This window comes from Erigeron canadensis, chromosome 8 (assembly GCF_010389155.1).
Source record: "Erigeron canadensis isolate Cc75 chromosome 8, C_canadensis_v1, whole genome shotgun sequence".
NCBI lineage: Eukaryota > Viridiplantae > Streptophyta > Magnoliopsida > Asterales > Asteraceae > Erigeron > Erigeron canadensis.
In genome coordinates, this window is record NC_057768.1 from 22303631 (window position 1) to 22329763 (window position 26133).

Below are 26133 nucleotides of genomic sequence, written 5' to 3' on the forward strand. Positions count from 1 at the left end.
GAAGTTCAGGGGGTTCAAAAAGAAGGGTGACGTAGCACTTAACGAGCTCCGTTTGTCAAAAACTAACGATATACCATTTATTAGGAATTTTTAGAAAATATGATCCTTTAAATAGACGAAAACAAAATAATTAAGTTACCTTTAATAGGAATTTCATGTAAATAGGTTACATTTTTATGGATTTTTCCCAAAATCCAATGGTCATACGAAAAGCAACTAATTAAGAAATGAAAAAATCCACATAGTTATGATTTTTAGATTAACTCATGATTTTACCGATGAACATGTTGTTTATTGAAATGTTAATTATTTTGAATATTTCAATGAATTTATGGAAGTTTTTTTTTTCTTAACATCAAACTATTCTACTCTTATTTTAAAATTAAACGAGTGTTAAAGACTTTAACAATAAATAAATAACTCCATTGAATTAATGTATGAAAATTGTAAGCTAAATTTGTTTTGAATGGATATATGAAAGAAAAATGGATATGTTACATGTAGCTAACTTTCGTTGAAAATTGTAAACAACCTACTTACGCAAATGAACCTGGTTGTCCCCTTTCGAGTATCCCGGGATGCAGGTGGGAGCGAATATGAACCTGTCAAAAATTGAACACTGGCGTTGATCTGATATATATGTTCAGGTCAAGGTTGTCAACATGGAAAACTGATAAATCGGTGTTGAATGCCACTGATGATGATCAACATATTATTATTTTCGGGTGGCAAGAATCCGTTCTCGTCTTTAAAGTCTAGAAGCTTCCTTTTCTATTTACTGTACACTACATAGTGATAGACTAGCTTAAAAATTAGTTGGATATCATTGGAAAAATAGAAGTTACTTCTTCGAAAGATACGGTGGCATTGGTCTTGGTTCTAATATTGTGAAAAAATTTACAAGTTTTAAATTAACAAAATTTTACGTATTTTTAAACAACGATAGAAGAATTGCCTATAAACGACAAATTTGTTGTAGTGATCTAAATATCAACCTCTTATTTTGTCTAAATTATAACTTTGAGCTATTCAAAACACCAATGATAGATGATGGTCTCTAGTTTCGAATTTGGCCTTTTCAGTCCAAGACTTGAGTCTCAAGTATCCTCCATCCCCGAATATAGTTTCATTTGGATTAATTGGGTGCCCAAGAAGGTTTGCTTTCTAGCTTGGAGAGTTGATTTAGATCGCCTCCCCACTTTGTTGTCTTTGACCCGAAGAAACATCGTATGTTCCATCGTTGTTTTGTCAAAATTGTTGCATATGGTCATGAGACTATAGGGACGTTAGTAGCTCATAAATATTATAAAACAACAAAATAATAATAACTAATAAAGAAATATAAGAATTGCAAATAGAATAAATAGTAATGTAATTCATCTCTTGAATTGGACATGTATATATAATTACAAGTTAAAGTTTTTTTTTATGAAGTAATATATCTATACTCACAATTCAATATTAAAAGAGATATAAACAATAATGATATCAATATTCGTAACATGCTAATACATGCAATCTTTATAACGAAACTGTGTCATTATTATATTTTAGTCATATGTACACGCAATGCAACAACAATTCTGATAGCAATGCGGGGGGGGCGGCCACGGTGGCCAATTCTAATAGCAATGTGGGGTGGCGGCCACAGTGGTGATGGGTGGGAGCGGTGATGGCGGTGACGGATAGTGGGGCGGCAATGGTGGTAAATATAAAAGTAATTGATGTTAAAGAATGTAATATAGTTATTATTTTAAGGATTGATGGGTTTATATCGTAAATTGTTTTATTAAAGGTATTACAAGTATATTAAGTGAGAATGTTTGAATTAATGAATAAAGAAAAGAGGTATTTTTGATACTTTGAAGTTGTAATTTGAGATTTGGAGAGGAGGTTAATCTTTTATATATGAGTATAGATTAGTAGTTAAAAAGTCAACCAAATAAGGATAAGGTTTGAGAATGTATAGTTTATTAAAGGAATTAGTACATCAAAATAGAAACAACTTTACATGAATTGTTATAGTATACTAGAGTAAGTACCCGTACGTTGCGACAGTGAAATGGTCGGGGTGATAGGTCATAAAGTTTGATAGGTCATAGAGTGTGATAGCCAAATGCCTTATCCGTACGGGTTCCGCCATCGGATTTAAAAATTTGTCGAAAGTATATCGAATGACATATCTAATGAAAGAGCATGAAATTTTAAGGACACCCATATAATTTTTATAATTTATCGATGTACGGTTTGTGGGATAAAATATTTTGAATGAATTGGAGGAATAAATGATTTATGGAAGAGAGAGAAAAAAGATGATTGGTTGAGATTTGAGGAGAGGGAAAAGGTGTTTGGTAAATATATAATTGATATATGGTCATTTTGGGAAAGTAAATATGAAACTTAAAATGTAGACGTGAGAGATCTGCTTTATAATATAGTAAAGATAAAGATATGGAACTTCAATCTTGTGCATCGAATATAACAATCTTTCAAATCTTGTGCATTGTATTTTTCCAAGTATACATGGCAATCACATAAGCTGCCACTTGTAAGTTTTTTATTGGTTAAATACATATAACGCATAGGATTTGAAAGTTCATTACATACAATGCATAGTTTTAAAGTTCGACACACACTATAACAATTCGTAAGTTGTTTACATTTTGAGGTAATAATCCCATTAAAACCATAGCTACAACAAATAATAGATTAGTACTTCAAAATGTAAACAACTTTACATGAATTGTCATAGTATATATCGAACTTCAATCATGTGCATCGAATGTAACAAACTTCAAATGTATCCGAGTATATGTGGCAATCACATAAGCTGTCACTTGTAAGGCTTTCATTGGTTGAATATATACGATGCACAAGATTTGAAAGTTCATTACATACAATGCATAGGATTAAAGTTCGACACACTATAACAATTCATGTAGAGTTATTTATTTTTTGAAGTAATAATCCCATTAAAACCATAACTACAACAAACAAGGGATTAGTACTTCAGTATGTAAACAACTTTACATGAATTGTCATAGTATACATCGAACTTCAGTCATGTGCATTGTATGTAACAAACTATCAAATCTTGTGCATTGTATGTATCCGAGTATATGTAGCAATCATATACGCTACCACTTGTAAGTTTTTTATTAGTCGATTACATATAATGCACATGATTTAAAATTTTATCACATACAATACATAGATTTAAAGTTCAATACACACTATGATAGTTTGTATAAAGGTGTTTACGTTTTCAAGTACTAATTCCCACCAAATAAATAGTTTAAATACAAATATAGCACATCTCCAGGGAACCTCACATGTACAATTTATATTGTTTATTTACTTTTTTGATCATGTGCTATCGTAGACCTTGAGCACATAAAATTGGGTCTTTGATGGAATGGACACGATTTACCGATCATGCACAGTCATGGTATTAAAGAAAATCACCACCTCTTATGTATATATGATCTATATTATTTTGAAAATCATAAAGAAAAATAAAAATATATATATTATTAATTTACAAGTTACCCCAACTTTATTTATTATCTCAACTGGGTGTATCATCATGTGCAAAATTGTCATGCTAATATAAAATGCATCTATGTTTGGGAAACGTGTGATGACTTCTTCAAAACTAAGATGATGTTGCTAGTATAAATATGAGGTAATTAAACCTTGATTAGTAACTCATTCTTCTTATATTTCGATTCATAAATTTCTTTCCATAATATTTTATTTCGGATAACATTTTCTTTCACAATGGAAGTTACACCCACAATTCCCAAACTCGACCTACCTTTACAAACAAGAATAAGTCTAGCTATTATAGGCCTATATATCGACTTAGTTCAGAAAAAAGACGGAACAGTACGTCGATGGCTCGCTAATTTATTTCCGCCCCGAGACCCGGCGCCGGTAGACGATACTATCAACTCATATGACGTTGTTGTAAATCCAACTTCCAACATTTGGTTCCGTGTATATATCCCTAAAGGGCACAAAATTGAAGATTTGCCGCTTATTGCATATTGTCACGGAGGCGGATATTCCCTCCTTTCCGCTGACGTGAAGATGTATGATGATTTATGCACAGATTTTGCTGTGAAATTGCCTGCCGTTGTTATTTCTGCTGATTATCGTCTTGCCCCTGAGAAAAAATATCCTACACAATATCAGGATGGAATTGAAGTGCTGAAATTTCTTGACAATCCAGAGAACCTCGCTAAATGTGGTCTTGAAAATGCCAATATTTCTCGGTGCTTTATTGTTGGAGATAGTTCAGGTGGAAACCTAGCTCATTCTGTTAATCTAAGCGCCTGCCTAACCAATTTCCAACAACTCAAGGTATATATCTTTAGCTTTCAGTTAAAAAAAATCAATTATTAAAGTAAAACAAATAAAGCAATATGTTTTTCTTAACCGAAAATCTCCGTGAATAATGAAAATCATCGTGCATCAATATATATATATATATACTTGTGTTTTCTAAAGCTTCATGAATCTATTTTATCATGATCTATTCAAAGGTCAAGATCATGTCCTATTTATTTTATTTTTACATTTTTTTAAAAATATTAAACCCCTATATATGGTATCAACTTTTAAATTTTATGGGTGATGACATTTGTATTTCAATAGAGTTATAGAATACTATGGAGTTGTGGGTTATTGGTAAGATTTTATGGGTGGATTACTAGAGAGTTCCATTCCAAATATAAGGTCGTCTATTTATAAACTAGCGACTTTTCATACAACATTATATTTAAAGTTTAAGCTACAATATTTTTCATAACATAAACAATTATACCGCAAATGAAATGACAATTAACATAATGTGTTTACCATCTGAAGGCGGTCGGCTTGGTGACGATTCAGCCATTTTTTGGAGGAGAGGAGCGAACAAAGTCTGAAATTGAACTTGATTTTAAAGTACCTTTCTTAAACACCCAAAGAACAGATCTGTTCTGGAAAGCGTTGATGCCAGAAGGTGAAGAATATAACCGTGATCATCCAAGCATCAACGTTAGTGGCCCGAGGGCAGTAGACATAACAAAATTGGATTATCCAGAAACCATGTTAGTTGTGGGTGGGTTTGATGTTCTAAAAGATTGGCAGATAAGGTACTACGAGTGGCTGCAAAAGTCTGGAAAAAAAGTACACTTAGCAAAGTACCCAAACATGTTTCATGATTTTTGTAGTTTTCCAGAACTACCGGAGTATCATCAACTTATCACTGAAGTGAAGGAATTTGTTTACAAGCTCTTTGATAAGGTATATGCTCTCATCTATATTGAATTTTAAAACTGAAACACTACAAATAAAGTAGATTCCAACGTACACAAGGTACATATTTATCTATCTTCAATTTACATATAGAAGCCACTAAATTGGATGAATAATCCACATCGGGTATGTTAGGTAGCAAGCTTTTAAGAGCTTTTAAAAGCTTTAAACTTTAAGTTTTTAAATAAAAGCTTCTACATAATAAAAAGCTTTGTTTGTTTTAAAGGGCTGCAAGCTTTTTAAGTCATGCGAAAAGCTCATTTGTGAAACGCTACAACTACAAGCGTTAGAGAAGAAGCTACAAGCTTTTCTACGTAAATTACTTAAATATCCTATAGTTAACCAACAACTCTCTTGTATGTAAATTTATTTTATACTCGTACATAGTAAAAACTTTTGGGTTTCCTTTTCATGCTTTGATGTGATAACACATTTCAAATTTGTAGGAATAAAGCTTACGAGTATTATTTAGGTATCATACATACGTATTGAAAACAAAATGATTTTTCTCTATGTATAAAATTGAAAAAGATTATATATATAAAATATATCATCATGTTTAATATTATCTATTTTTTACTTATGTCTATTTTTGTCATTTTATACATTATATTAAAAACTCCAGCTACTCTGCCAAACACCTAAATATAACTAAAAGGTTTCAGCTACCAGCTTTCAGCTACAGCTACCAGCTAACAACTTTCAGCTAAGAGCTATCAGCTAATTTTGCCAAACATACAACATTTATCCACATCATAATTCTTTGGTACTCATTAAATTTTAGGAACTTGCTAGATATAAATATAATATATATATATATATATATATATATATATCATAAATCTATTATATCATGATGTAATTCATAATACATATGGTGACGTTCATGTTGAAGACACGTGTAATTCATAATACATATATATAATTTTGCTAACATTGCTTTTAAATTGTCTTGATTGTTTTTCACAGAGTAAGAAGGAATGATAGCATATGCTTGAGTGAGGCTAGGTACTTTGATGACAAGTTGAACTAGGACTTGAAGACTTGTCCGTAACCTAGCTTCATATCTATTTACACTTAAAAGGAAAGTGTATTAATCTTTATTTGATTTGTTATTGTGTGTATTTAAATATGAAAACCTTTATTATGTACATTAAAGAGTTTTAGGGTCTTTTAATGTAATTAACTATACATGAATATTTATGTTGTATAATGAATTATTCGAATGTTCATTTTATTTCATAACAAAAATATTCATGTATAGTTCATTATATTTTGAAACCCTAAACCCTACATTATTGATGTATCCAACTTGTGTATTGTGTGTAATTTTACTCTATAATTTGTGGGTGCCACTTTATTTATTCAACTTTATTTATTTTGTTATATTATGTATCCAACTTTCTTTGTTTTTGTTGTTATACATATATGTATCCAACTTTACTTGTTTTATTATTATGTAACCTAGTTAAACCATTTTTGTGTGAAAAAAATTGTTTCTAATAACCTTTTAGTTTAATCTTTTATCCTTTTTGATCTAATAAAAACTTTTTAGCTTATATTAAGTCAAGCTATTGCTAGCACTGTAGCACATACTAAGTGTCGTGAGTTGATCGTATGTACGATACTATTGAGGGATTATAATTTGGATTCTAGTACGTAACAAAATTCATTCTTAAACTTTCTTTTATATAAACTAACTAGTCTTCGGTTCGTCCGATATACGGATAATCTTCATTTATATATATATATATATATATATATAGGGTAACACGGTAAGAACAATTTTAAACTAAGAACGGTGAAAACACTTAAAAACATCATTTTGATGCATTAAAAATCCATATAATTAACATAGTGCATAACTAATTATCATTATTTAAGTGTTTAACAACACATTGATCCGTCAAAATCGAAAATATCACATTTTTTGTTTTGTGCATCTATCTTGGATGCATATTCATCAAAATGATGCATCCAACAAAAAACGTGATTTTTTCGACTTTGACGAATCAATGTGTTGTTAAACACTTAAATAATTATAATTAGCTATGCACTATGTCAGTTTTATGGACTTTTAGTGCATCAAAATGTAAATTTAAGTGTTCTCATTTGTTCTCATTTTAATTTGGTTCTTATTTGATAGCCAATAACAAGACATGTGAAAGATAACAAAACATGAAAGCAAATTTAATAGAATAAATTCTTTTGTACTAGAAGAAGAAGTTGTTAGGTCCAGTTTCGTTAAAAACTGGAGCGTCTCTAGCTGCATCTGAATACCAGAAGATTTGTCCAGAATATAAGAGTCCAGTTGCAATGTATAGTTAATGCAACTGACGAATCCCTCCAGTTGAGATCTGACCAGATACAGCAATCATTCCAGTTAAAGTCGAAGACAACAATTAGAAGATAGAGAATGGCAATGGCAGCGAAGCCCAGTTGACTTTCTACCCCGATCGAGAACTGGAGAGAATCAGTGTAAAGTACTTACAAAGCTTTACACTGATTACGAGGAATACCTTTTTGCTTTATGTACCTTTATCCTAACAATAGCAATTGTCTTTGATTAAAGTATAAAAGTGCATAAAGCAGGTTGAATAAAGTGAGACATTGTCTTACTTTATCTAGCATTTGAAAGGATTTCAAAATACATCCTTAAATGCTCTCAACCATATTTGAGCGGCAAAGTTGGAACCCCAATGCCAACTTTGCCTATAAATAAAGGTCTTTGCACAACCAAGAAATAACTTTTGCATAATCAGACTTTGCATATTCTTGGTGAACATGTGCAATATTCTCTCAATCATAAAAGAGAACTTTTCACAACTTTAAGTGTTTCAATTGTTAAAGAGAATTTTCAAGTATTAGATCATTTATATTTCTTAGGTTGTTAGGATATTTACATTCGTGTATTATCTTGGTTCCGCAACAACCTTGTATTTTATTTAAGTTAATAAATAAAATACACTTGAAAAATTACAACTTGGTCTTACCATATTTACTTTATTGTATTTACTTATTGCATTGTCTTTTACTTATTGTCACCTTAATAAGTAATCTAACCAAGAACTTGGTATACATTCACTGCAACTGGTCATCTCCAGTTCAATGTTTATATTGCAAAGAAATCTCACCATTGACATAAAGGTGTCTTCAGTTAGTACCATCTCTTGAGTTGGGACTTACAGAAGCCATAATAAAAATTACAATTAACAAACTTAACTAAAAAGGATGAAGAATAACAATAACATAACAATTAATCAAATAATAAACAAAATACCAAAAATAAAATGAAAGTGATATAAAAAACAGTATGTTTGTTTTGTCGATAAATTTCTGAACTTGATTTATTTATTATTGATCGGAAGACAAAGAATATTATTAATGAAAATGATTAAATAAAAATTTAAGTTGTATATATTATAATTTATTAGGAAAGTCTTAAGGATATTATATATCTTTAGAATTTAAAAATATTTGTTTTGATAGAAAGAGATTTATGATTTTAAATTGAATTATCCATTTAATAAGCAAATAAAATATTAAAAGAATATATAAAAAAAAAAAGAGAGAGAGCTTTAAAGTAATTAGGAGAGAGCTTTATGGCTAAAAAGAACTTTCATGGGCTCCATGTGTACCCCCAACATCTTCTTTTAGTTATAGTATATCAACAACGAAACATATGAAGATTAACTCTATATCAATATCTATTTCAGTTAACCCCTTTTATTCAACTTCTTTTTTATTAGCAAATTTGTTACTTTTGTTTATTAGTTTGTTACAATTAGTTAAATAAAAAAATTGCACTTTAAAGAAATAAAGAAAGAAAGATGTTAAATGATGAAAGAGGTGAAGAAAAGCAATTAGATCTTTCAGTTTCCTAAAGTTGTAACCAAATACAAATTATCACCCCTTTTTTCTTAGGTTATATATTTATGTTTGTCCAAAGAAAGAAAAAAAGCCCAAAAACAAATATGCAAATATAGTAGAAACTTAAAAAAAAAAAGTATATAAAAATACATACCAATTCATCAACAAAGATTATCTCGAAGATTTTTATTTTATTCTGGTTGTTTTCATTCCGAAACAGTCCATACATGCACAACATGGGGTTATAGATGATGTTAACATGTGTTGGCTTAAGATCTTCAATGTGAATTAACGTGGTTTTATTTTTTGTAGTTGAAGAAGAAGCCATAATTAACCTATAATTAACAACAAACTAAATTAGAAGAGATGAATAATAATAATAATAACATAATAATTTAATGTCAAATAATAATGATTAAACATGAACAAAATACATATTTAAAGAAACCCTTTTTGTTAGTTGAGTAAATGGAAATCTTTTTTTTTTTTTTTTTGAGAATCGTGAGGTAGTTGAAGATTTTTTTATTTATTGAGAATTTGTAAGAGTTTTTCTTAGATTGTATATATATAATAAATTTTGGAAGAGTTTTAAGTAAAAAAAGATTTGTTTTTGATTTTTTAATAGAATAAGAATTTAGGTCGGCCTATAAAATTTTAATTCAAACAATATATTTTTTTTCTTAGGTTATCTATAATATAACTAAAAGATGAGATTTGGGGTACACTTAGCACCCTTAATCCCCATCCTTAAGCCTTTTTAATTAAAATTTTATACGTCAACCTATATTCTTATTCTATTGTAAAATAAAATAAAATAAAAAATTATCTTTCAAACTCTTCCAAAAATTATTATTTTGAATATATCTATAATCTAGGAAAAACTCTCACAAATTCTAAAAAAAAGGAAGCTTCGTCTACTGGCTTTTTTCCTAAACATGTTTCATATTTGTTTTTGGGCTTCTTCTCTTTCTTTGGACACACATAAATATATAACGTAAGAAAAAAGTTTATTTTCTTAAATAAAATTTTACAGGCCAAACTATATTCTTATTTTATAAAAAACTTAAAAACAAATCTTTTTATTCTTAAAACTCTCACAAACTCTCAACAAAAAAAAAAAACTTCAACTACCGCACGAATTTTCAAAAAAAAAAAAAATTTCGATTTACTCAACAAACAAAAAAGTTTTTCTTATATATGTATTTTGTTCATGTAAAATCATTATTATTTGACTGTTATTATTATTATTCATCTATTTTAGTTTAATTTTTTGTCCATTATTAGTTCATTATGGTTTCTTCTTTGTTGAGAATTCGTTAGATAGTTGAAGCTTTTTTTTGTGTTGAGAATTTTTAAGGGTTTTTTCATTTTTGAATAGAATAATAATATAGGTCGGCCTATAAAATTTTAACTAAAAAAATATAGAAAAATAAAGGATTAATTAGGATGAAGGATTAGAGGTGCCAAGTGTACCCCCAACTTGCTCTTGTAGTTATATTATATAGATTAGTTAATTAATATTAATAATTAGATTGATTGATATAAACCACGACTGCTACACTGGAAATCTTACATTTTCGTTACCAAAAGATACAAATAAAAGATTTTCATTAATTCGTTAAATTAAAGACTTTTTGCTAGATCCAAAGGGGTTTTTGCAATATTAGTTTAACATTTTTGTTAGGGGGCGGAGTGGTGAACGGCATGGCAAGTTTATGCCTTGAAACTGCCGGCATAACCACCGCCAGCTCCAGCGGGTATGGTGAACGGCATGGATGGAAGGTTATATACCCGATAGCCATGTATGGAGAGAGAGAGTTGAGGGAGCGTGCGACTGGGGCCAATCTTGGTCAAAAGAGCCCTTGGCTCAATTTAATTAAAAAAAAAACCCTTTTCATCTAATCTCTATATATATCTATACATCTATCAATTTTTTTCAAACAAAACTCAACCAAACACATACATTTTCACCCAAAAACCTTTACACCCAATAACCTTTTCACCTAAAAATGTCTTCAAGTTCTTCTGATGAACTTATCATTTCACCTCCGTTTCCCCAATTATCCACCGGTAGTACGTTTGACTATTTTCAAAACGCGCTCAAACAAATAGAAGAACTAGAAGACTCGGGAAGCTCTCGTGATAGACGAACTTACATCGACCATGAGAGAGAAGAAGCGCACAACAAACTAATGCGCGACTACTTCAATGAAGACGCAAAGTTTGGGGAGGGTTGGTTTCGCCATCGGTATTGTGTGAGTCAACGTTTCTTTTTGAAGATTGTTGCCGACATTGAAGCGGCTTTCCCATATTTTCGAGATGGAGTAGATGCGAGGGAAAGAAAGAGTTTCTCGCCGATTCAAAAATGCACATCGACAATTAAACAACTTTCAACGAGTGAACCGACGGACAACTATGATGATTATCTATGTATGGCCGAAAGAACAAGTCGGGAATGTCTCGAGTATTTTTGTGACGCAGTCATCCATTTATACCTGCGAGAGTATTTACGTAGGTCGACATCCCACAACGTCGCCATGTTGTACGATGCGCATGAGGAGCGACATCATCTGCCAGGGATACTCGGTAGCCTTGATTGTATGCATGTTGTATGGAGGAATTATCCTAGGGCGAGAAAGGGCAATATATGCGGGGGAATCACAAAGTGACGACTATTATGATTGAAGTTGTTGCTTCGCATGATTTGTGGATTTGGCATGCGTTTTTTGGTCCTCCCGGATCAAACAACGATATTAATGTGCTGAATCGGTTGCCCTTGTATGATACTACTAGAAATGGAACGGCTCCAGACACGTCATTCATTTTACGCAACCGCTATTACAAACGTAGGTATATGCTTACCGATGGAATATATCCTAAGTGGTCTACGTTTGTAAAATCGTATCTGCATCCAGTTGATCTAAAGGAAATGAAATTCAAGCGAGTGCAGGAGGCGTCAAGAAAAGATGTAGAACGGGCTTTTGAGGTGCTTAAGGGAAAATGGAAGATTTTGGAATGTTCAATCCGGTTTATGGTTAAGCAAAAGATAGGGAAAGTCATCAACACATGTTGTATATTGCACAACACGCTCATAAAGGATGACGGGAGAGCTATCTCACCGGTTCATATAATGGATCCACCGGTGCCTGCAGCTTACGATCCTAGAGTTTACATGACGAAAACGTCTATCATCGTCTTCGGTATGATTTACAGGAGCATGTATCGACGTTGGATTTGGCATACCTCGATAAGCCAGCAGCTCAACCACCACCGATCGAGGATTTGATTTAGTATTATGTAGTTTATTTCATGAGAAGGTTGAGAATTTATCGACCACTAATAAAAAGGGTTGGAAGGGTTGAAAGGTTAAATTGAGTTGGAGTGATTTTATTGGTGAAATTTGAGATGGTTGATAAATTTGCCCCCTCCACTCCGCCCCCCCCCCCTACCCCCCCTAGATTCAAAGTAGTTAGTGTTTGTTTATTCTTACTAATATGGTTTATCTTTTGCCACTACAATAGATGACAACCTTGCTTTAATATTGCCCCCTTTAATATGTTTGTGGTCTTTACATTCACTGGGCAAAATGTCATTATGGTAGTTCACAAAGAAAATCCCTAGATAGATCGTCAAATGACACGACATCTACGACATTGAATATCTTTTGGGGTAAAACTTGCTCCCACTTAGATTCGAATCTTGGTTGCCCAAAAAACAAGCCTTCATTGGAGGTGTGGGATACCGTTGTGCTATCAACCCGTTGGTCATCCCCTCATTTGTTAAAAACAAATGATCCATTAATGGTGGTTATTATTTTCGTAGTCCTCGCTAGAGTACACAGACCAAAAAATTATTTTCCTATTATATACGAGTATTTGTTAATTCTGTAATTGACTATACACACATTAATTAAAGATAAATTAATAATCAATTGATATATAATACGAAAAACGAGTTAAGTGTGGATCTACAATTAAACACAATAATAGTCTAACAAATCACATAATGGGATAGCACATAAAAGTCTTACATGATCACATCGTTCAAACAACTATTAAACAACTAGACAGACATTATTAAAATAAAGCAGCATGGCTGGATCAATGGTAAACACCTTTGTCTCTGAAGACAGAGGTCATGGATTCGATCCCCATCCCATGCAAAGGTTGGAGGACCTTTTCTACCATTTAGGTGGAAACTAGAAGCAGTCTCTCTACTTAGGTAGAGGTAAGGTCTGCCTACATTTTAACCTCCCCCATACACCGTCGAGGTATTGGGGCTCAAAACCCGCATAAGGCGGCACTGAGCAGTTAAAATAACAACGAAGTTTGTATAATAGAAAGACATATTTTACTAACAATGAGAAATAAATAAGAATAAAGATTTAACAATCTCGGGTATGAATATCTTACGATCAGGAGGTGTTTTCTAGACTGGAATTCCCTTTAAAACTGCCAAAAATTGTCCCACCGGGTTATAATTAGGGTGCAGTGGTTCTGTTTTATGAGGTATATCTGAATTATGCGGGCTTTAAAATGTATTTATAGTGAAACCCTCAAATTGCTAAACCGACAATAAAAGAAAACAGATTTTACGTTTCTCACTTCTCTCTTTATATATAGTCTTCCTCTTCTTTTGTCTCAACCACGTTTTTGTGGCATTGACAGCCATTGGACCATTTTTAAGGATGATACGGCTAAATCGAATCCTTACCCAACTGATCCTCGAGTCATTCCTGATAAATTGGCCATGCTCCGCGACTTTTACAGCAATGCATTAATTATATGATAGTTTGAAACTATATGATATAATGTGTCAACTCAAAAAAGCTTGTTATACATCATATGATAGTTTATGTACTAGTACCACGTACCCTTGCTACTTATTAGACCCTCCACGTGAAACTAGTTTTTCTAATGATATATAATTTTATTAATTTGTGTGATCATCTTGATTTATTTTTAAAAGTCTTTGCGGTTCTTGTTGTACATACTAGCTAGAACGTATCATGTAAAAGTAGTTTTTTGTATGATACTTTTATAAATTTGCGTGATCATCTTGATTTACATTTATAGGTCTTTGCGGTTCTTGTTGATCTCTAGTTCAATGTGGTTATGATACGGATGAAAATGATGTATTAATTCCGATCGTGATTATGATACAGATCAATATGATGTAATCCCGTTGTGATTATGATATGAACTAGACAACAGTTCACTAGAATATCAACCATGTATAAATTTAAAGAATTGGTAAGCAAGAGATATATCAATAAAAAAAATTTAAGTTGAAAGTACAAAATGAAAAATATATATGTTAATGAAAGCGTGATTTATAATGAGCAATAAATATAAGAACTTCTTTATTGGCATTTTTCTAGCGTTTTCTGTTCGCTGAAAGTTCGGCGTAACGAGATAAAAGAATCAGTGTATTTGATGTGTAAAGTCCGGTCTTAAATTTATAAACAACAAAAATATTAATAGTTAGACTTTTATACATATGCATACTTTATCGTGTATTACTAGTTATCAGTAAGTTCGAGATTGATCACAGGGGTTGCTAATTAGAAATAAGTGAGTTTAATGTAATTCTAAAGGTTGAATATTTATGACTCAACGTCACTTTTGATTTGAAGGTCGGTTAGTAAATTGAAAACAAGTTGGTAATTCCGAAGAATTATCCTGAAAGAGATTTGTTTTGTAAATAAAAACACATCCACTTGAAATAGCTCACACATCAGCCATATTATCACAATGTCACATACAATGTCGAACAACTTAATATATGTAGTCAAGATTAACTCTCGTTATACTCAAATCTTTAATTGTGAAAAGTATAGTTATCGCTCTTGCGAAAATTTTATACTCTAACAATCAAGAATTATATCCTAAGTTGGTTTTACAATTTAATCTGAAAAGTTTTCTCTCCAACTGCCTCTGATTAGATCTCTCCATCATATCCAAATTCGATTATTTTAATCTCTATCACTATATTATCTCGAACTTTAATAGCTTTGAATTACTTAAAAACCGATTTATTCTTTCAACCAAAACAACAGGTAAACTCAAATAAATATGCATCGCCAACCAAATATAATAACCGCATTTAACGATTTTAAATAACAAAGTGTAATAATTTCATAAGTTGCTCACATCATCTAAATGGATATAAAGAAAATCAACTATATACTCATAATAAAACAAATAATACTGATAACTATCAAATAAATAAAATTTATAATAATAGTTCTATAATGATAAAGTCTTAGAATACTGCTATAACTAATATTTACTTTTGGCGCTCTTTTGTCTTGTGCGGCTGCTCCTCACCAAACTTGACTTTTGGCGGCTACAAAAACCCACCGAAAAGTAACTCCCCTAATCGTGAGGTGTCTTTCTTTTTGCGGTTTCTTCTCCACATTAATGATAGGTATTAGGTAATACATATAGAAAAAATATACTGGTTTTACTAAACGAAACTTTAAAGGCTTTCGTTAACGTGCATTAATTTGTTGTATACTTACCATAAAATTCAAAAATGAACTTTTTATATGAAAATATATAAGCTTTTTAGGCATGTTAAATGAAATCCTAAGGATTTTGTTTAAATTTTTCACAAAATACTAATCTTTCCAAAAAATTAATTTAAAAATCCTCTTAAAATTTTTAAGATATGATAAAAATTTATCATTTTCCCTAGACTACCTCTACAACTGTTGCCCACGTGAAATAAGATTCTCGACCGACTCTAACTTACCAAATCTCCTTCCAGGCTCCAGCAAAGAGTTTATGACTTTTGTTTTTGTCCAATGTTTCCACAGGTAGGCCGCTGGCCCTCTTTCAATTCCATTAGTTTGCTCAGCCCAATTCAAGAATCAATAGCCCATAGTTTTGGTCTATCCATTCAGCCCACCAGAAAATGTTTGTCCGTATAAATGTCATGTGTAAAAAGATTAGGAGTAGCCGAGTATAGAGGTGCAAATACCAGTCAACCGGTTCCGGTTATTTTTTTTAGTAACCGATTCCGGTTATTTTTATAAAAAAAATAAAACGATTACGGTTAACCGGTACCGGTTAATAACCGGTTTGGGTTTTAAAAAACTATAACCGGTGTAATCGGTTTCGGTTAATAATAACCGGTTAACCGATACCGGTTAACCTAATTGGTTATTTTTTTAACCGCCCACTATCAATAATATATAAGCCAAAAGGGGTTTTCTTTTTCAACATAAAACAAGTTGTTCCGTCCGGATCTACCCACAAACACCACTGATAACACCATTTCTCTTCATCATCATCCACCCCTCATGGCTATCACATATATCAATGTATATATATATGACTGGGGGTTTTCTTTCTCCGGTCTCCGATGTTTTTTTCTTTCTTTCCAGATGTATGTGACTTCATTTTTCTTTTTATATCTCGATGTATATATATATATATCACCCAGTAAGTGGTGAGTGGTAAGTATAAAATAGAAAACAATCCCAATTATATATAATTAATTGATTAACCGGTTAAAACTAAAAATAAAAACCGATTATCGGTTAACCGATTAGGAATCGGTTTTTGGTTTTGAAAGTGCAAATCGATTACTAACCGGCGGTTTTTCCTAACCTATAATCGGTTTGTACTGTATCGGTTACTAACCGGTTACAATTATAGGTTAACTTTCGAATCAGTTCAGTTAACCGGTTTTTTTGTGCACCTCTAGCCGAGTAGGACTGTAGTCTCGGGTCATGGCAAACCGACAGTCCAATCCATCTTTTAGTTAATTTGCATCATTAATGATTTTTGAACATGCAATCATAATATCTATACTATATTATAAAGCAGATTTCTCTAGATTTTCAAAATTAAACTTGAAATTTTCAATATTGATTTTAAGTACTTCCCCAAAATGTTCCTCCTATCTATTCTATATTTATCTAAAATAACTATAATACCCTTTCTCTCTCCTCAAATCTCAACCAATCATCTTTTTTCTTTCTCCTCCATAAATCATTTATTCCTCCAATTCATTCAAAATCTTTTATCTCAAAAACCGTACATCGATAAATTATAAAAATTGTATGGGTGTTCTTAAAATTTCATGCTCTTTCATTAGAGATGTCATTCGATATACTTTCGACAAATTTTTAAATCCGAGAGCGGAGCCCGTACGGCTAAGGCATTTGACTATCATACTCTATGACATATCAACTCCTATAACCTATCATACTCTATGACCTAGGTATCACCCCACTATCTCACCGCCGCAACGCGCGGGTACTTGCTCTCGTATATATATATATAAGGCTGTCGGGTATCTAAGCTTAGGTGTGGAACACTCACATATTGTTTTTCTAATCCATAAAAATCATGGGGGCCCATGCATTTATTCATTAAACAAAAAATAATAAAATATTAGTATGTGAGGGGTTCCACACCTAAGCTTATGTGTCGGACAGCCTTATATTCCCTTTTCCCCTATATATATATATATATATTAAAAAAAAGCTGATTTAACCTATATTCACCAATTATAACTTTTGATTTTTTCAAATTAATTAAATCAATACATATTTAAATTAATTTACACCTTTTGTTTTCCATAACCAATTTATACTTTTAAAAATATTTCTTTTTTAATAAATAAAAAGAAACCATTTTTGCTTACAATTAGACTCCATCCAACTACATATCTATAATCTAAAATACCTTATGATAGAGGAACTGATGAGCGTCCATTTTGTGATAAAAACCCCTAAAGAAAGGCTTCATTTCTAAGCTTAAATGAGTTAATATTCCGGAACTATCGATACTTAATGAATGATATGTTTGTGCAGGTTCCCGGAAGATGCGAGAGAGGGTAAATGACATCAACTGACTCAAGAAAGAAGCCTATGAAGTTACAAGACACAAGGAAGTGGTTCGGGAGCCAAACGAAGACTCAAGTGCAAGACAGCAGCCACCAGCGCCGCTGGACACATACCCAGCGCTGCTGGTGCTCACCAGCAAATGCTCTCCAGACCACAAGCGCCGCTCGAAGCTTCACCAGCGTCGCTAGCCCATTAGCCAGCGCCGCTGGCAGGCCCACCAGCGCCGCTGGTCGGCCTAGATCAGTAACCGACTTAAACACCTATTTAAGTCAAACTAACCCTCAAAACCCTAAGAGAGAGCCGATTCAGCAGCCCTAGCCGCCCAGGAATAACCCTAGATCGAAATTGCAGATTCCAAGAAGGTTTTGGAGCATCTAAACACCTTCCGATCTTCACTCTTGGTCTAGATCTTTCATCTTTATTTACTCTTTGTCTTTGAACTATGTCTTTTATATTCTCAGACTTTGTTATTCCTTTAATAATGCTAGGCTAGTAGGCTGAATACTTGTTTGGATCAATGTGATCATGTAGACGCTTATTGTTTTACTGTGTTTGTTTAGATTCTGTTGGAGTGTGCTTTACTGTTTATCGTAGATCCATGTTTATTAGTAAGTCATGTTGCTATTGGTTTTATATCTAAACATATTAGTTTAATTTTGATGATTGTCTATGATCATGTACTAGGACTAATATGCTAGGACAGAAAACAACTAGTCGGTCTATAACTAGAAGTAAAAAGTGATTCACTTGTAACCGAGGGATCCAGAACCATAGTAACTAGGGTGAATTGAACATGAAGCTTAACAATACCAGACGCGATCCTTTGACTTGGAAACGAGCACTGTGGTCACCGGAGGGAATTATGTCTGGTCATGGCTTAAGAGCCGGGTAACTAAAAGATGAATTAGTAACACAAACTTTAGGTCATAATACTTAAAACAATGAATCTAGCGAGAATTTGTTTTAAAGGGTAGTGTGAGTCTAGCGACAGCACTACTACTTAGGTAAAGTGAATCTAACGAGAATCTGAACCGTGATTAAGTTTCCAACAGGCTAACAAACCAGTAGGATAGTATTTGGTCGTACCATGAGATCGGAGATGCCAAACAAGTATTTTAATTTAATTACTGATATTCCTCCTTTCAAAACTATTTTCAGAGTAGCCTTTTGCTGCAAAGCATTTGGTTATATTTTCTTATTTAATTGCTAAAAATTAGTTTATTAGGAGTTAGTGACAAACCCCCAAACAAACTAGAATTACGCGTACTACTAGATTAGGTAACGCAACGCGTCCCTGCGAACGATCCTGTAATTTACCACTAGGCTATACTCAACTGACCGGGTTCGCTGCTCGTTAAAGTGTGTGTTAGTTTAGATGGTTACTTGTACAACATAAATTTTAAAGACTAGGAAACAAATAAAAAACATACACCCATCAGGAACCCACATTTTCAAATCTAAATTAAGAAACCGAACTACCTATAATACTCTCTCTTTTATTCATTAATTTAAACATCTCTACCTAATAATCTATACTTCTATACTCCATATTATAAATTATATGGGGTGTTGAAAAGTTTACAAGTTTGGGACATGGGATTTTACTCTTTTACCCTTTCCCTTAAAACAAAACATAGATATCTTCATTTTCTCTTTCTCTCTCCAAAACAACACATACAAAATATTCTTTCTTATGGTATACCAAAACAATACACACCCCCTTTATTTCCGTGAATATCCACTGTCGTCGTCCATCATCACCAACACCCTAGCCACCGTCGTCCATGATATCCGTCGCAACGCGCGGGTACCATGCTCGTATACATGTAATAAACTTACATCTCAACCACTCATTTTCCTCTCTCTCTCTCCTCAAATTCCAACAACTCATTTTTTTTCTCTCCTTCATAAAAATTTTTATTCCTCTAACTCATTCAAAACTTTTTATCTCAAAAACCGTATATCGAAAAATTATAAAAACTGTATGGGTTTTCCTAAAATTTCATGCTATTTCGTTAGAGATGTCATTCGATATACTTTCGACGAAATTTTAAATCCTAGGGCGGAACCGGTACGGCTAAGGCATTTGTCTATCACACTCTATGACTTATCATATCCTATGACCTATCACCCCCACCATCTCACCGCTGTAACGCGCGGGTACTTTCTCTCGTATACTAAAGGGCAACTGACCAAATCTCAATTGACCAATCACAATCCTCGAATTTTTTTTAAATTATCAAATTAAATATGTGACTTATTTCAAATTATTAAAATTAAGTTATGTTATTTAAAACTAAAATTAAATGCCTATAAAAAAAACTCTAGACTAATCCAACTACAACTAATTAGATACTTATGTTATTTAAAGCTAAAATATTCAAGATTTAAATAAAAAGAAACCATATCCTAAAAACTATCCAAGTTACACTAAAAGTCTAGAGATAACTTTCGTTTATAATAATTTATAAATCAATAAACCTTATATGGGGAATTGGATTTAATACTTTGAACATTTTTTATAATATACATAAATTATTCATAACCCTAAAATAAGTAACACACGTTCACTAACCACTTCTTTGCCATCTTTTCTTTCATACTATCACTTTCTAGTGTAACAGTATCCATCATCACCGACACCCCGACTATCGCCTTCCATATCCACCACCACCACACTTAACCATCGCTTTTTAAAGTACCGCTGTAACATGTAGACACCCATCTATCTATACATACACATATTACATAATCTTAATCTTAATCTTTATTTTTGTATATACTAAAAGATAACTTATTAATAACTTCAATCAAAGATATTTCATCAAATTGAAACACTGATTATGTCATAATTATTATTAATAAAAATATTAATAAAAATTAGGAAAAAAATTAAAGATATAATCCTAATACAAACTAGAAAAGGATATATCTGACATATAATTATCATTATTTGATTATTAGATTAAGATATATCTCAAATAATTATTAAAGAAGCAATTAATTTATATTTTAAAATTTTCATCACCAATTTACGTTTTAACCGAATTTAAAAATAATAAACATTTTTGCATAATGTCTATCTGATAACAAAATATAATTATAAGTTAAAATGTTATAACATTTGAATTAAATAGAATTAATATTTATATCAATACTTTGTTATCTATTATTAGTTGTAATCAAACTAATTGTAATATTGTTGTTATTAGCAACTGTAATCAAATTATTATTAGGATAATCATTTTATTAATTAGAATCAAAAGGTATTTAAGATACAAATTCTTCTTATATAAGCCAACCCTACAAATAAAATCACACTACCTGACATCATTAAAAACTCCACAAAGCAATTGTTACTTTTATTGTTTTTAATAATCATGTCTAACTAAAATAAAATTACTTTTTTGTAAGACAACAATGAGAACTCGGTCAATTGTGTAATCAATGTTAAGATATTGTTTCTTTCGATGAGTTTGTAGAAAAGAAACCTTGCAATACCATCCAGCCTTGATGTGATATAGCATCCAGTATTTACATTTGCAAATCTCAAAATTTTTTTAATTATATTTTTACATTTAACGTATAAGTATTTTTTTTTGTTCCATATGCAAATTTTTGTATTGATAATGTTGTAAAACTCGTGTATTTGACACGAGTCTAAAATCTAGTGTAATAAACCATATTTAAAGTACCAATATACATCAAATGATCGTAATTTAAACCAAAATAAATATCGTGTAAAATAAATATATATAAAATAAGCAATATCAGTATTTGTAAGTGGGGTTTGGTGTTCAAGGATCTTCAATTAAAAAGGAAAGTTTTCTTAACAAAATTAACAAAACTCTGAGTTTAGGTTTAAAAAGAGTTTTAAGAAGATCTTTGAGATAGAAATACTTTGAGTAATTAAGAAAACGGTTGAAGATAATGTAAACTAATGCAAATTAAAATTGAAATCTAAATAAATGCGATAATGAACAAAGACACCAAAATTTTGTTGACGAGGAAAAACCCTTGATCCAATTAAGTGATCTTAGGTAAAAAACCCCAAGAGGATGCAATCGACCCTCCAGCTGTTCTTTTATTATTCTTTAGGTTTTTGAATGATTACAGTGAAATGAACGAACAACTGAATGAATGACGAACAATAATTGCTAATTAACTAAGTTGTTGTCGTTGAATGATGATTGCAGAATATGTATTCTGTTCTTGGTGTTGATGTGTGAATGAATGCTTGTTGGTTTCTTCTATTTATAGAGCTAGACGTTGAACTATATCTCCAAAATATCGGGATCTTCCTGGACTTGCTCTTTACGCTGAAGAAATAGCTTATATGACCGTTGAGAACTATTCTTCATCAAGTAAATCTGTTGTCAATCCCAATTCTTATGGAGGAAATGGTAGACTATCCATTGTAACACGTTTTCTTTGTAAAACACGTTTTTGGCTTCAGTCCGGTAAATTATATCTAACACACTAGACATATATTCGTTAGTGTAATCAAACTACAAAAAAATACCATTTAGTGGTACACACTTTTAGTGACACAGACGTCATGTGTCACTATAGCAAGTTTCTAATGGCACAATCTTTTCTGTCACAAATGATATTAGATATATACTGACACTTTGATTGTAGTATGCCATTAAATGTAGGGATTAATTACGGGAAGACCAACCTACTTTTCCATTTGTACACGGTTGCCCATTATACTTTTTTTTATTGATGAGGTTTACCCACATACTTTTTTTTACACGGTTGACCATTATTACTGACTATCACAGGTAAACCGGTCAACTTTGGGTCAATCGTGTACAAAGAAAAAAGTATGTGGGTAAACCTTGGGTCAATCGTGTACAAAAAAAAAGTATGTGGGTAAACCTTATCAATAAAAAAGTATAATGGGCAACCATGTACAAATGGGAAAGTACGTTAGTCTTCTCGTGATTAATCCAATTTTAATCAACGTTCGTAAACATGTACTTTTTAATCAACACAACTATATATTATATTGTCAATTGTTTCCTTACATTCTATCTTCATAATTATGTCCATATTATAACTATACTTTTACACACAACTCAACATCGTTCTACTATAGATCATTTTTAAACCACACATTAAAAATGAAAATAATATAATTCATCTCGGACGTGCAATGCACGGATCTTAAGAGTTAAGACCTTGTTACAAAGAAAAAAAAAATTTTGAGGTCAGGCACCAACATTCATTATTATTGGGTTGCAATCATATTCAACATCCACAACGTCAAAATGTTCAAAATTTTTGTATTTTGGATTTCGTATAAAATATTTGATTGTTGGTCCTTTTTTAGTAAGAAAGATTCGCATGTATTAAATATGCGGGATCATCCATAAGATATTTTTTTAGCCATACATCGCTACTTATTTTTTTTGATTAATCACGAAAAGACCAACGTACTTTTCCATTTGTACATGGTTGTCAATCATACTTTTTTATTGATGAGGTTTACCCACATACTTCTTTTTTTTTGTACACGGTTGACCCAAAGTTGACCCGTTTACCTGTGATACTCAGTAATATTGGTCAACCTTGTACATAAAAAGAGTATGTGGGTAAACCTCATCAATAAAAAAGTATAATGGGCAACCATGTACAAATGGGAAAGTACGTTGGTCTTCCCGTGATTAATCTCTTAAATGTACTTTGATACTTTTGTATACTTCAAAACGAAATTTTTCAAAATTCATCCAAAAATTAGGCGGGCCTTTTCCTTTAACTTTCAGCGTTTCCCTCTTATATATCTTTTGCCCTAGAAATTGGGCAGTCACAATAATTCAAATTCATCCTGAATTTTTTTTTGAGGTATACCATCTTCAAGATTGTGCCTTAGTTTATGATTCCATCCATAGCCATAATTATGGTTATGTCGACAAAGGTACCGTAATCGAACTATTGCTATAAAATTTTAAGAGGTGATTTTGTATAATTTTTTTTTTTTTGTGCTTTTGCCAGCCTTGACTATAAGATTCCTCATTCTTATTTCCCTTCCTAATTTTCTTAGGTTTGTATTAATACAATCTATAGATAATATCTTGATTGGGCTGGAAACGATGAACAAATTATGGCAGATCTTTTTCTTTCTTTTTTTTTTATTTTATTTTACTTTTATAGTGTTTATTATTATTATTTATTGTTAGTAATTTGCTGAAATTTTGTTTTTAAACAACTTTGTCAAGAGATTTTAAAATTTTATTTGGTATGTGCACACAGTATTCCTTTATTCGCAACTAATCTTAAAATATTAATTTGATTATTTGTGTAACAAATAAACCATGAATGTCATGGTTAAGAGATACTTCTGGAAATATAATATACTATGTTTCCGGTTGTCTAACTACAATAAAGCTTTTTCCGTTTGTTTTTTAATTTTGTTTTAATCTTATTTGAGATTTATGGTCACTTGTGTTGAAGGTTTCCAAGTTAGATTTAACCAGAGAAAAGGGGATATATTGGCCTAATAGTTGTAATGTAGAATTTTATTGTAATAAAAATAATCATTTACATGATTTTGTTTTCGATATTATAATTTATAGAAACACTATATTAGTGCTTTTTATTATTTTCATCTTGAATTTTATATTCATTTGTTTCATTAGCTATGGAACTCAAAAGACTGGATGAAGAAGAAATTGAAACCGAGTGACTGAACTTAAAGTTCTATTTCAAGATTTCAGGTACCCTCACAAATCTTTTCTAATTTGTCTTTCATAGATAGACTTGCATTTACATACCTTAAATTTGAGTGTTATTGCATATCTAAGTTGTGCAAAAATAGCTAGACTTATATATGTTAATGTATTAGTCCTTATTTTTTACAGATTATAATTTTTGGCATTTCCTTGTTTGCCATTCAGATTACTTGCTAACATGAAAGTATGAGCTACAAAATCTTGCTAAATTGGATGAAGGATGGCTGGTTTTAAAGTTTTAGGTTTCTTATATGAAATTAAGTTCTAGATTAGGCGCTTTCCTTTTCTTTAATGGGCATCTTCAAATTGTGTTGTTCGACTTGTGTCTATCTTTCGTTTTTCTTGTATATTAGAGAACATTACTTGAATAAGAATTATAACCTTACTTGAATTGATGGTATAGTTCTTTTCATCTTGTAATGTTAAAAGTATTTTTGATTATTAAGGTTGCAATGACACAACAAGGTATGCCAACAAAAGCTATTAAGGTTGTAATAACACAACTAATATTGCCACAAAAATTGTTGAAAATTTAATGACACAACTAAAAAGTACCACTAAAAGTCCCAAAGTCAATAGTAACATAACAAAAAAGTGCCACTAAAAACCATAAGTACAATAGTGACACACCAAAAAGTGTCACTAAGTGACAGCGTTTTTAGTTGCACTTTTTTTTTGTGTCACCCATTATCCAATAGTACATTAGTGACACTTTTTTGATATTTAGTGACACTTTTTGTGTGCCATTAAATGGCATTTTTTTGTAGTGTCATAGATCTTGTAGATATCAAGATCATATTGTATCAGAAATATAAACTGGAACATCGCACTAAGTAGGATCAAGGATTCTCCATCCTATATAGTATTATGTATTTATTTCAGAAGGACTAAAGTATAAACGTTACTCAGGATCCTAGTAGTAAAAGTTCTACCCCAAACAGGCACCATGTTATGCTTTTTGCGTATTGGGTTGATTTATTGTAACACCCCAAGCTAGGCTCGCAATACTACCGAAAAGGTATAACGTATGCATGAAATTATCGTAGAACAAAACTAAATGAATAAAGAGGGATCTGGTGAATCCAAACATCAAACATAAGGTACCAAAATGAACAAGGAGTAAGTGACCATCAAACGTTTACAAAAGACTATCTAAAGATGAATATCGATCCTAAGCATAAAGCAAAGCAATGGGCAAATGAATCCTTGATCCACATAAGTCCAAGCCCGAGACAAGCATCAATCAAACTTCAGGTCTTAGGTTCTCTTGAATACCTAAAAAGTGAACTAAACAAGGTCAACACTAGGTTGATGAGTTCGTAGTAACGGCTCATAAGAAACCATCGTCAATCAATCACAATA

At 31.6% G+C, this 26133-nt stretch overlaps 3 protein-coding genes across 3 annotated transcripts; all 3 read left to right on the plus strand.

Annotated features, from left to right (window-relative positions):
- Positions 1–3741: 3741 nt before the first annotated feature.
- On the plus strand, positions 3742–5756 carry LOC122610429 (probable carboxylesterase 18). Its single transcript, XM_043783421.1, has 3 exons — positions 3742–4365; positions 4873–5292; positions 5751–5756. The coding sequence occupies exons 1-3, from the start codon at positions 3781–3783 to the stop codon at positions 5754–5756; spliced, it is 1011 nt and encodes a 336-aa protein (XP_043639356.1). The 5' UTR covers positions 3742–3780.
- A 5427-nt stretch (positions 5757–11183) lies between these two features.
- Positions 11184–11843, plus strand: LOC122610430. The gene has a single exon (XM_043783422.1). It carries the CDS (start codon positions 11184–11186, stop codon positions 11841–11843), a length of 660 nt encoding a protein of 219 aa, XP_043639357.1.
- Positions 11844–11851: 8 nt separating this feature from the next.
- LOC122610431 (protein ALP1-like) lies at positions 11852–12460 on the plus strand. The gene has a single exon (XM_043783423.1). It carries the CDS (start codon positions 11852–11854, stop codon positions 12458–12460), a length of 609 nt encoding a protein of 202 aa, XP_043639358.1.
- Positions 12461–26133: the final 13673 nt, after the last annotated feature.

Excerpts from the sequence above, each read along its gene's own strand:
- LOC122610429 (XM_043783421.1), top strand. The coding sequence starts at position 3,781 with ATGGAAGTTACACCCACAATTCCCAAACTCGACCTACCTTTACAAACA. Across the intron at positions 4,366-4,872 it reads CCAATTTCCAACAACTCAAG|GCGGTCGGCTTGGTGACGAT; the intron begins GTATATATCTTT and ends TACCATCTGAAG.
- LOC122610431 (XM_043783423.1), top strand. The coding sequence starts at position 11,852 with ATGATTGAAGTTGTTGCTTCGCATGATTTGTGGATTTGGCATGCGTTT.
- LOC122610430 (XM_043783422.1), top strand. The coding sequence starts at position 11,184 with ATGTCTTCAAGTTCTTCTGATGAACTTATCATTTCACCTCCGTTTCCC.